Source organism: Aphidius gifuensis, linkage group LG5, assembly GCF_014905175.1.
Source record: "Aphidius gifuensis isolate YNYX2018 linkage group LG5, ASM1490517v1, whole genome shotgun sequence".
Classification (NCBI taxonomy): Eukaryota; Metazoa; Arthropoda; class Insecta; order Hymenoptera; family Braconidae; genus Aphidius; species Aphidius gifuensis.
In genome coordinates, this window is record NC_057792.1 from 16,102,407 (window position 1) to 16,116,218 (window position 13,812).

A 13,812-nucleotide genomic window follows, 5' to 3' on the forward strand; every position below is an offset into this window, starting at 1 on the left:
AATAATGTGTTTAAATCAATTTTTAATTAAAAATTTTGACGGTTAAATGAGTCTTTTAAAAATTGATATTTTTTTTAAGAAATTAATGATATTAATTTTAATTAAGAGTCTAGTTTAATTCCTCATGAGCTTGGTAATTAATTCTTTGTCGAAAAAAATGTAAAGGCTATTTATAGCTGTTTTATTTTTTTTTGAAATTTATTTATTTTTATTTTGTTTTAGAGGAAAAAAATCTTTTAATTGTTTTTGTCAATACTTTAATTATGTAAGCTCAATTAGCACTTGTAAAATTCAATTGCTATTGACAATTTTATTGTTAAATTTTTTATTTTCATATACTTGAATAAGCAACTTTTGTCAAGATGAAAATAATTGACTTTTAATTAATTTAAGCTGCCAATTTGTTTGTAAATTTTAATCAACAATTATTATTATATTTTTTGAATTTTATTCTTGGTCTAATTAACAGACTCTTCGTACTATTCATCAAAGTTACTCGACGAAATTAGAAAAAAAAAAAAAGCAGATCTGTTGAAAGTGGAACAAAGAGATCTTCTAGAGATTTTTTTCAGAAAAAAAAATCTGTTTATTTATTTTCTTTTTATTTATTTTATATTTTTCTTTGAGATTTTCATGAAAAATTTGAGCTTTGAATTGAAATTTATGAATAAAAAAACAAAGTTTATCTTTTTTATTTTCAAGATGATCTATAACACGATGAAATATTTGAGTCGTCTATTATATGTTGAGCTATTATGTCTGTATAAAATGTACTTTTAGCCAAAGGCACTTTTGAAGATCGTGCTTCTGCACTCATAAACTTGATTATTTATTAACAAACTTGTATTGTGTACACGTGTGTTCTCATTCACGTACATATATTTTTCTTCATAACAATATTATTTTATTTATGTCATTGCTTATACGTGAGAAAATACTATGTGTCATTTTAATTTAATTTTATAAAATTATATTTTTGATTAATAAATTATCCAGTTGTCAAAAAAAAAATAAAAAGAAACTTAATTTCCAGACTGTATGTTTAAAAAATCATTCAATTAATATTTTTTGTTTTTTATAAATAGCGTATCAACTCATTTAATTATTTTTTATATATAATTTAAATTATTTTCATATAAATCTTGAAATTTCCTTTTTTAAAAAAACATGTTTGTTAATTAATCTGATTTTTTTTTCGCAGTATTACTATAAAAGTCTTGTTTTATAAATTTTTTTAAATTTTATTTAACCATAAGACAACCTCGAGAAATTTTCTCTTAGACTTGTCGTCAAGTCTTCTCTCCTTTATCGATTTAAAAAAAAAAAGCTGGCATTAATTGCTCTCAGTGAAATCGATTATTCAAAGTAAAAAATTTATTTAAAAATGGAAATTAAATACAAGTTATTTCGATATTTTTTTGCGAGTGTTTATTTGGTTTAAAAATATATTTAATTTTGATGAGATATTTAAATGCTGTTAATTGATAACAATGATAACGAATTGAAAATAAAAAATTTATCATGTGAATTCTCGTGACATTTAAGTATGTTATGTCACATTTGTTATTCATGTTGGCTAATTGCAGTACTTGTTAATAACTCAACGATAGTTAGTAATTAAGCTCTCCCGAGAATTGAGTTTCAAAAGATGATATTAATGTGTCATCGCTTGAATTATTTAACTAACAATAATGCCACAGTGATTTTAGAAATTTTACAATTAAAAGCATTTTTTCATTATAATCAAGTATCAAATTAATTTTTTTTATTATTAAATTAAATTAATAGTTAATAATCAAATTAATTAAACTAAAAAAAAAATGAAAAGAAATAATTCAATTTTATAAAATTAATTATGCAATTAAAATGTTCAAGATTAATTTAGAAATAAATTTAATTTAATACATATAACTACTTGATAAAAGTGTGAAAGAATTAAATAAAATATAAATTTTAAATTTAACTAACGTGGATTAATCTAACATAAAAAAAATAGTTTAATCTCTCGAAAAATTTTAATGAGGTACTCTTATTTTTTTGATGTACCTTTTGCAAATTTTATTAACATTAATAAAAAAAAAAATTAGTAAATCCCATTGCTGTTACAGTTTATAAACAAGTTCCTAAAAATAAATTGAAAATAAAAAAATATATTGTTGACTCAAGATTGTCATTAATAATTATATATTCATAAGAAAAAAATTTTTTTTAAATTTGTTTTAAATATTTTTTAATTTATCTAATTTTTTTCTTAAACAATTTTTGTTGGTATTTTGATATAATTTATGTAATATTATTTTATTATCCAAAGTTGAAATTTAGTCAAGTCATTATTTACATTGTGTTTTGAAGAAATTTGTCAGAGTCTAGTTTAAAAAATATCTAAAAATATAAATCATGCTTCTGGTTGCCAAGGTTTTTGTGATTTTTAAAATTATTTATTTATTTTGTTTTTTTTTATAAATTTACTTAATCGTGTTGTAATAAAATGAGTACTATAAAAAAAACATAATAACACAGTGCTATGTGAGTTTGTGGCCGTGTGTCAAACGATTGAATATTGGACCTGTATAAATACTTGACATCCGTTCGATTTCACCGGATGACCAATTCAAGTAATTTTTTTCAAAGGTTTTTCATCGATAAATTTTTTTAACAATATTCTTTGTATAATCATTCATGAATAAACTCTTTTCCGGTATAAAAATTTAAACAACAATAATTGTTGGCTGGAAAAAAAAATTATTTACAATATAACATCGGATGTTTATTATTGTACAAAAATTTTTAAACATTTTCAAATTTAAATATAAAAAGAAATATAAAAATTATCATATTATATTTTTATCAAAAAAAAATTTACAAGTATTTAAATTTCTACTAAAAAAATTATTAATAATTTTATATTTTTTTAATTATTAATTAACTAACTGAATAAAATTTCGTCAAGTAACATTTTTCGAAAAAAAAACATGATTTCATATATTTTTAATTTCGTTTTGCTTATTAAACTCAATTATCAATGTCCATTCACGTTAATTTACAAAATGTAACAATTAAATTGTATTATTTTTATTTATCCAATTGTACCCACAAGAATATCAATTTGACCTTCAAACAAATTAACAAAAAATTAACAAAAAACAATAATAATAATCACTAAATTGACTCCTCTCTCAATGAGCTCAACCCAATTTTCTAAAAACAAATTAAAATTAATTTTTACTCAACTTTTAGTTTTATTTATTTATTAAAAAATAAAAATAACATATCTATATAATTTCTAAATAAATTTTACGTTGATAATTTAAATTTACAACAGATATAAAAAAAGAAATTTATTTATTTATTATTTTTTAAACACATTGTTACATAATTTCATTTGATTTTTTTGAGGTCAATTGCAGTTAAATAAAAAATACTTACAATTTAATTTGATTTGAAGATAAATTATATATTCCATCTAAGGTAGTATTTATTACACCATATGTTACAAGAAAAAATTTTAATTAATTAATTATATATTTTCCAAGAATACAATAAATACTTTTAATTAAAAAATAGTATAAATAAATTGATAGAAAAAAAAAATAGTATATTTAATTTATTAATAATATATGATGAATAATGAATAATAAAAAAAATTTTCGGATGAATAAATCAAGTTACTTGGTGTCATGTTTATCAAGGTGTACGTGACGTGGAAAAATTAAAAAAAAAAATTAAAAAAAAGGAAGGAATATAGTTTTTGGTTGACAAGGCTTCCATGGCGCGTGTCCAAGTGGTGAATGATCCTCTTCAACAGAAGCCACATTGTCTAAGGGCCTTGGTTATATATAAATTTTTATTTATTTATTTTTAAAAGAAAGCCTTCATCAAGAGATAGCAAAGAAAAGCGTTAAGAACCTGACAAGTAGTACACAAAAGTACCTCTTTTATATATGTATCTTAAAAAATTTTCAACTCACTGATTTGTCTACATCAAACATATACACAATCCAGGTTCATTGTCTCAACAATAATTGTTGGATTTGACAGTCTACTAAAAGCTTTTTTCAAAAGAAAAAAAAATTATTGTTAAAAGAAAAAAAAGTTAAAAGCTTTTTACTCATTTCGATATTTTCAGAAAATAAAAATAAGTAAAATATAAATAATTGGAGGTAGTTATAACTAAATAATGTACATAAAAAACAAAAAAATAATAATTTTTTTTTCTATAAAGAAATAAGCATATATTTTTCTATAGATTTTTTTTTTTTTTCTAGAGAGAAATAATGGCTCGTTACTTGTATTTTAAATTCCTTCCGTTTCCGTATTTTTTTTTATTTTTTTTTGGTGTCTCTTGACATATGAAGACTTGGTATTGTGGTCATGAGGATGTTTAGTACTTAAATTTCAAAGAAGGATAATTGTGTCTCTTAGGATACTTTAATAGAACCGAAAAAAAATTTTTTTTTTTTGCAACATTTTAAATACGTGAGTGTGTGTGGTTTCATCGCCAGGTGATACAAGAGATACCTCATTAAAACTCTGATTTTTTTTCAAAGAATAAAATTGACGCAATTTATTTTAAATGTAGAATAATATTGTTATTATTTTATACAATAGTAATATTGTATTTTTAAAATAAATTGCGTGAGTTATTTGAAAAGAGAAGTGAAGCAGAAAAATTAATTTTCGGATATGATGATTTTAAAACTTACGTTGCATTAAATTGATAGTAAATTTTATTATTCATCTAAATTGTTCAATTTGATAATAGTTGATTTGTTTGGAAAATTATTGATAACTGATAACGATGTAACTAGTGATGGATGAAATTAAATTTAATGAAGCATAAGATGAGAAAAAGAAAGAGAATAAAATTCATCATGCTGATATTTTATTTTTTTTTTCTTTTTCTTATACGTTCAATATATTTTTTAAATTCACTTTGAGAATGTTTGAGAAAGGCAGGTGGTTTTCGAAGACGCACGTGCCTTATTCACAAACGAGATTTTTCTCTGATATAAATAATAGCAATATATATATTTTTTATATTTTTTTCATTTAAAAAAAACACAATATATTTTGTAAAAAAATTTTGCAAATTCATTGGAATTTTTTAACGGTATATGTAATTTAAAAGAAAAAAAAATATATTCATTTTTATCATTAGTTTTATGTTAGTTTTGAAAAAGAAAATTCAAGTATAAAATTTTTTTTTTTTAATATTTTTAAATCCTCTATGGAAAAAGAGCAAATCTAAAATTCAAGCTGAGATAAAAACGAGCTTTTAAATTGTTTAAACAAATCGATAAATAAATTGAACAAATCAATAAATAAATAATAATTTTAATTATTCAATTTACAATTATACTTAAATTTAAAAAAAATTATTTTATTAATTTTTTTTATGCTCAACATCTGCTAGATCAATAATCTCAAAATTACCATACTCAATTATTTTTTATGAATTCATAGCGAACCATGATTCAATCTAAAAATCAAATAAAAAAATATAAAATTAACAATTCAAATATATTTTCAAATCCTAAAAAATTCTTGAAATATAAATTATAAAATTAAATTAAATTTTCTTTTTAATTTTTCAAAACAATAATAAAAAATAAAAACAGATGTAAAAAATTTTTAATATATTTGTGCATGCCGAATAATTGTATCTTGTATTTTTCGATCGTTATAAAAAAAATATAAAAAATAAATTGTTAACGCCAGGTGCAACTCGTGGAGGGCAAAATAAAACTTGGGTGACTTTGGGAAATAAACAGTGGGAGAGACGATTCTCTTCTAGTGGCAAATGCATGCTTCGTTGCATGTTAAAAGTATCGAATGTGGCACGAGTCCCTCAACAATTTTTTTCTCTCAAAATAAAATTTATAAAAATAAAAAAAAAAAATACACAGCAGACGTTCAGGCAGATGTTTCTTCTTCCTGATGTGTGTCTTCTACTGTATAGTAACTGAGCAAACTTTTAAAAAAAAGATAAGAAAGGGGAGCTCGTCTTCATGGTCTTCTCTATCATCTGCTTGAATTTAATGTTCTGAAGCAGAGGTGTACAGTCCTCAAGATACAATAAGAAATAAATAAACAAAAAAAAAATTCGACAGGTGAAATTTTAACATCCTTTTCGTTGGACCTCATCTTGAAAAATCCCTACTCAATTTTATTTATCATTTTGTTCGTTCAAAATTATCCACCAGCTAAAGAGAATTGTATCTTCATTTTTTAATCCAAATTAACAACAATTTTATAAATAAACAAATTAACTATTTTTCGTTGATAATTTTATGGCTTTTAACTGACTTTAATTAACATCGGATCCGGGCATTTAATTAAACACTAAATAATTTCTTCTGTTTATTTATTGTTTCTCCAGTCTATTAAGACTTGTCTTCCCTCATGTCTAAAACCATTTAAAAAAATAAATAGATTATATCAATTTAAATAAATAATATTGCTAAATAATTTTTATATTTTAATAAAACATATTTTATTTATTTTCAACTTGATTCATCAATGACAATTTTATGATGGTGTGTTAGTAAGGTGGGCTGGATCTTCTGAAAAATTAAAAAAAACATCTGTACCTGCTGGCACGTGTATAATCAAAACTACGGCTTCATAATAATGATGATATTTTTTTTTTAAATATACGGATTCATTTTTTTCCTCTTCTATCTTGATGTTTTATTATCATTGTATCCTCTTTTATGAAATTTATGTATTGAATTTTTTATAATCCACTCTCTGGATCCTTTTTGGTAGCAGCTGCTCCATTGTAGGCCCTCAAACTCAGTCAGACAGTTGTCTTCGTATCCTCCGGACGTGTTTAAAAATCATCTTGCTCGAAAAATCAATAAAATCAGTATTAAACTTCATATTTACTTCATCTATAATATTTAAAATACATCAACTAATTAAACAAAGTTATTAAATCTTTTTTGTTTTTGGACAATTGTTGTTTTTTTTTTTTTAAAATAAATTTAAAATGATTATTTGTGTATCTGGATTTCTCGTGGGGTATGTTTAAATTTGATCCAAAAAATTAAACATAAATCTATTATAAATTTATATTTTAATTGATAAATCAGTATTATTTAAAAAATTATTTTAAGCCCAAATTGTTTATTAATTTTTGAGTAATAAAATTATTCATTTTTTTATTAAATTATGATGATGTATTGGATGTATGATATAGAATTGTAATTGTGACCATCTGGTCAAAAAATAGTAAGGGGAAATGGAATGATATATTTTACCCCAAGGGATGCATATAATTGCTAAAAACCTCATACGACCCAGTTACATTTGAATAACACAACAATATGGATAATTTAGTGCAACAATAAATTTATAAAATTGAGCATTACAACTAGAATTAATAAATTAATTAAATTTAAAATGTATTAAAATTATTAAATAATATATGATTTTATTTAAAAAGTATAAATAAATTTGATACATTTATCAAATATACACAAAATTTCAATTAAATATTAATTTTATTTATCATAAAATAATATTATCATGATGCACATGAAAACGACATGTTTACCAGCAGGAAATTATCATCTGCATAAAGTTTTCTCATCGTGTATTCTCCGGATATTAAACATCGTTCTAAATGATATTTAAAAAAAAAATATTTAATATTTAATTTTATTAATTAATTTAAATTTATAATTAAAAAAAATTTTGTATTTTATGTTACAGTTTTCCCCAGAAGATGGATCGACAGAGTCACAACACAAACCTTGGACAAAGTCACAGTGGTGGTGGTGGTGTTGGTACACATGGTGCATATTCATCTGGTAGTCAAACATCATTATCAACTTCTTACATAACAGGGCATTCATATATACAAGGACAAAATTATACAACACATTCACCATATACATCACAAAATTTACAAGTATATCAACATCAACAACATCAACAACAACATAGTGGATATAATAATCAACCACAAAGTTATGGCACAATGGTACAAGGTTATGGTGGACAACCACAATTAAATTATCAACAAAATCATAATAATAATAATAATAAAAAAGGTACAATTAGAAATGGTGATGTGCATAAACGTTGTAGATTACAAAATGCAAGTTATGAATTATCACAAGATTTACTTGATAAACAAATTGAAATGCTTGAACGTAAATATGGTGGTGTTAAAGCAAGAACAGCAGCATTAACAATACAACGTGCATTTAGAAGATATACATTATTAAAAAAATTTGTAGCAATAACAGCAATGGCTAAAGCTGAAAAACGTTTAAGTCGTAATATACAAGATGAAAATGATAGACAAATTATAAATAATAATATTATTATTGATAATAATAATGATAGAATGCCATATCATAATCAAATATATGTACAACAAGCATTACAATCATCAACAACAAATAATCGTCCAATGCCAATAAGAAGTATGTCACTAAGAGAAAGAAGACATGCTGAAAATTCATGTGTACCACGTAGTCAAAGTGGTAGATGTGAAGGACAAATATTACATCAATTAAATCAAACAGTAAATGTTAATCAACATCAACATCAACATCAACATTATAATGTAGTACATCAAAGTGGTAGACATACACCATCAATGACATCAAGTCCATGTACAAGACATCAATCACCATCAAGTCCATGTTGGGATACAAGTTCACAAGAGAGTGGATCAAGTATACACTATTATAATCCTCAGGTTTGTTGTTAATTATTATCTAATTATTATTTAATTAATTAATGTTTGTAATATTAATTATTTTTTTTTTATCAATAGGAAACACTGTGTGGATTGAGACAAGATACACCAACACGTGATAATTATAGAACACCATGTACATCACCATCAACACCATCACAAAATAATAGCCAACAATCAATGAGTCATAGTTGGGGTAATAATACACAACAGCAATTAAATACAATATGTCGTTCACGTAATTCATCAACATCATCTATTAAAAAAATACCACCAGAAGTACCAAAAAGAACATCATCAATATCATCACGTTCAATGGAACAACAACAACGTAATAGTGGAGGTAGTGCAAGTGGTGGTAGTGGTGGACAAAATGGTTTATGTAAAAGTGTTGAAAATGGTAGTTTAAGTTCAGTACAAAGTTCTGGTAGTGATTCAACAAATTGTGAAAGTTCAGAGGGTGATATACAACGTTCATCACCAATATGGAAACATAAAAATATAACAAATTCATCATCATCACCAGAACATCATGATTGTAATCATAATATTAATAATAATATGGATAATACAATAAAAAATGATCAATTAGGTTATCAATTACCAATAATTGATCATAATAATGATACAAATAATATAACACAAGCAAGTTATAAAGTATCTGAAACAGTTAGAAAACGTCAATATCGTGTTGGTTTAAATTTATTTAATAAAAAACCAGAAAAAGGTATTGCATATTTAATAAGACGTGGATTTTTAGAAAATAGTCCACAAGGTGTTGCAAGATTTTTAATAAGTAGAAAAGGTTTATCAAAACAAATGATTGGTGAATATCTTGGTAATTTACAAAATCAATTTAATATGGCTGTGCTTGAATGTTTTTCAAATGAACTTGATTTATCTGGTATGCAAATTGATGTTGGTTTACGTAAATTTCAAGCATATTTTCGTATGCCTGGTGAGGCACAAAAAATTGAAAGACTTATGGAAGTATTTAGTCATAGATATTGTCAATGTAATCAAGATGTTGTTACACGTTTAAGATCACCAGATACTGTATTTGTACTTGCATTTGCAATAATAATGCTTAATACGGATTTACATACACCAAATTTAAAACCAGAAAGAAAAATGAGAATTGAAGATTTTATTAAAAATTTACGTGGTATTGATGATTGTGGTGATATTGATAAAGATATATTAATTGGTATATATGATAGAGTTAAAGCAAATGAATTTAAACCTGGTTCTGATCATGTTACACAAGTTATGAAAGTACAAGCAACAATTGTTGGTAAAAAACCAAATATGGCATTATCACATAGACGTCTTGTTTGTTATTGTCGTTTATATGAAATACCAGATATACATAAAAAAGAAAGACCAGGTGTACATCAAAGAGAAGTTTTTCTATTTAATGATCTTCTTGTTGTAACTAAAATATTGAGTAAAAAAAAAAGTAGTGTTACATATACATTTAGACAAAGTTTTACACTTTGTGGTATGGTTGTAACATTATTTGAAGTACCACGTAAGTTTTATTATTTTATTATTTTATTATTTTATTATTTATTTAATTATTCAATTATTTATTTATGCAATTATTTACATTACAGATTATCCATATGGTATAAGATTATCACAAAGAGTTGATGGAAAAGTATTAATAACATTTAATGCTAGAAATGAACATGATAGATGTAAATTTGCTGAAGATTTACGTGAATCAATAAGTGAAATGGATGAAATGGAAACACTGAGAATTGAAACTGAATTAGAAAGACAAAAAAGTAGTAGAGGTAATACACGTGGTAGTTCAGAAAATCGTGATTCTGGTGTTGCTGATGTTGAAGTATGTACATATCCTGGTACATGTAATGAAAGAACTGAAACAAATGATATTGATCAACAATTAAAAAGATCAGCACTTAGTAATTCTCTACTAGATATTCATGAACAATGTTAGTTTTATTAAATATAAATTTATATATATTTATTATTGAACTTTTGAATAATTATTATTTTATTAATTTCATGTTTTTAGTTGCTGGTGAAAAACCACAACGTCGTGGTAGTGTTGGATCATTAGACAGTGGTATGTCAATATCATTTCAATCAACATCAGCAAGTTCAATGAGCCAAGGTTTAAAACATCATCCTGGTCAAGTTCATTCAATTCATCAAGGTGCAACAATACCTGGAGGTGGAAAAGGCATCACACAACAGCCATCATTTTTAGGAGGTCTATTTGCAAAACGTGAACGTAAATTATCACAGACAGAAGAAGCTGGACCATTCACTCGAACAACAGAAGTTTAGCATCATCGTAAAAAATAAATTACGCAAATGAAGCTTTTATTAAATATCATATTTAAAAAAACAAAAATAAACCAAAAGATAAAACATTAAAATAAGAAAAATAATATTGATAATAATAATAAATAATAATCACTCGATGTCGAGAGATTAATAATAAAAAATGGGAAGCAAAAAAAAAATAAAAAACATTGTAAAAAAAAGGGTGTTTATAAGTGAGTAGGAAAAAAAAAATTGGGCGGGATCCAATGGATTATTTTCTTTCTTTTTTTCTTTAGACTTTAATTTATATTTTTTCTGTTTTATTTAAAAAAAAAAAAAACACATGTATTTATTGGCCTAACAAATAGTGGCTTTGTTTTGAAAAAAAAATTTTAAAATGTGGCAAATTAAAAAATAAATTGAATTTTAAATTTAAAAAAAAACAAAAATCGTAATTGGCGATAATTTATTTATAAAAATAATAATAATAATATTAAAATGAATGAAAAAAAAAAATGTAAACAATGAATTGATTAACAATATGAAATAATTAGTGAAAAAAGTTATAAGAAAAAAAAAACCTCACAATATTAAATTAATATAAATCGTAATAAATCAATATTGTAAATAAAATTCAGTGTTAAATATTATTATCAACAATGTGTTTCATGTGAAAAAAAAAAAACTATAAACAATAATAATAATAAATTTTCATGCGTGTGTGTATGTGAAAATTACAGTGAAAATTTTATAAAAATTTCATGTAAAATTGGCAAAATGAATTGGAAAAAACTTTGATTATTTGTCATGTATTATTAAATTTTTTTTATTTAAAATAATAATAAACTCATATTGTAAATATAATGTCATATTTGTAATACGAGTACCTAATTTTAATGATAAATAAATGATAAAAATACAAATGAAATTAATTATTGATGAAAAAATAATAACTGCAAGTTGATGAATAATTTAACAATGAAAAAATACGTAAATAAATTAATGAAATACTAGATAATAGGTGACAATGAATATTACATTTGTAGAGATATCAATAAAATAGTTGAAATTTATTTTTCATAAATAATTGCTTTAACTTTTTTTTTTTTTTTTAAATGAAATAAATTTCAACTGTGAACTCTAGTCTGTCTTGTCAACATAATGTCACATTTTTTTGTTTTTTTTTTTAATTTTCTTAGTAAATCATTTAATTATTAATTTTAAAATTGTTAATTCAAAATTGGAATGATAAAATAGTCAAATAAACTTGGTAAATTAAGTAAATTCATTTAATTTTTTTTTCATTTTCATTTTTATAAAAAAATTTCATCAGTTTGATATTTTTATTTTTTTTCAGATATTCTGTGATAAACCGACTTGGAGACTGAATGAAAAAAAAATAAAAAATAACCCTCATCATTTCGGTAATTTCATAAAATCTTTTCACAATTTTTTCTAAATGCTATTTTATTTTTCTTCTCATAAGTCATAATAAATATTTTCCCAACCAAATAATACATAATTTTTCTAAACAATTTAAATTGTCATTTAAAAAAAAATGTTTGTGTTTTTGGCAGAAAAAAAAATATATACATATGTACAGTTTTATAAAAAAGGAAAAGAAAAATTAATAATTAAAAATCATATCATTTAAATGAAAATATAAAACAATAAATAATATATATTAATAAAATTCGAAAGTAATAATTAATTTCTGAAAATTGCAATGCTTGCCTGACAATATATTTAAAAAGAAAACAATAATTATTAATAATTAATAACAAAGCTATTGAAAAAATAAATAAAGAGAAAAAAACTACCAACAAATATATAAATATTTGTAAGCTAAATAATGAATAGTTTAAAAGAGAAAAAAAAAAAACTTGAATGACAATTTAATAAAGCATTGTTGAATTTAATGTAAAATCTATAATCGTCGATTATTGTTCGTAATGTGTACCTTGTAATTGATATTCATTTATGATAATTAATAAATAAATTGATAATCTTTATATATTATTAATCTTTATTATGATTATTATTGCTAAACATTTTTTTTTTTAATTTTAAGCATTCATAAATAATTTTTATTCTTCAAGTATTCTTTCAACCTCAACATAAAATTCATTTATCAACTTTTAAAATTTTTAATTTATAAAATAAACTTGCACGATTGTTTTATTTAAATATGATTTTTTCTCTTATCTAATTTTTAAAATTTGGACTTTGAGCTTTATTTTTGACGTGATAAAAAAACAAATATTGAAATTAATAGCATGAAAAATAATACATTTAGATGTTCAATTTTATCCATGTGATAATTTTTTATTAAACAATAATCAAGTAGTTTATAATTTAATTAATTATATTTATCATTTAGAAATAAAATTTATCCATCGAAATATTATGCAAAATTTCAATTATCGAAATTACATGGTCATCGAATTGTCGTAGCCAATTTTAATTGAGCCACCAGTACCAATTTCTGGGATTGATATATATTCTAAAATTTTAAATAATTCTGTTGAATTTATTGATCTTCAGCTTGAAACTTTTGACTATATAAATTATCTTGGACATGACTTATGAAATAATGTTGATTTAGAAATATAAAAAAAACTTTTTAAAATATTTTTTTTTCCATTTAAAATAAATTATGATTGAACAATCATAAAAAAAAGCGAGAAATAAAAATCTTGAATTTCAAAAATTAATAAAACAAGCAGTCTTAATTTATTTATTCAATTTAAAATCGTCTAGTCAGATGATCACCTTTTATCACCTTCTAAATTAAAAATGAC

General features: G+C 22.8%; 1 protein-coding gene across 8 annotated transcripts in view; it reads left to right on the plus strand.

Annotated features, from left to right (window-relative positions):
• LOC122857882 (IQ motif and SEC7 domain-containing protein 1) overlaps positions 1–11,116 on the plus strand; it is a 44,147-nt gene extending 33,031 nt beyond the window's left edge. For 7 of the 8 annotated variants that reach the window (XM_044160337.1, XM_044160344.1, XM_044160343.1 and 4 more), the window contains 4 exons: positions 7,717–8,713; positions 8,792–10,244; positions 10,330–10,674; positions 10,758–11,116. In XM_044160337.1, the coding sequence (XP_044016272.1) occupies positions 7,717–8,713; positions 8,792–10,244; positions 10,330–10,674; positions 10,758–11,032 (3,070 nt within the window). In that variant the 3' untranslated portion in view covers positions 11,033–11,116. Of the gene's footprint in view, positions 1–6,967; positions 7,024–7,716; positions 8,714–8,791; positions 10,245–10,329; positions 10,675–10,757 lie in introns of those variants that run through there. The other variant, XM_044160342.1, reaches the window with a different exon arrangement.
• Positions 11,117–13,812: the final 2,696 nt, after the last annotated feature.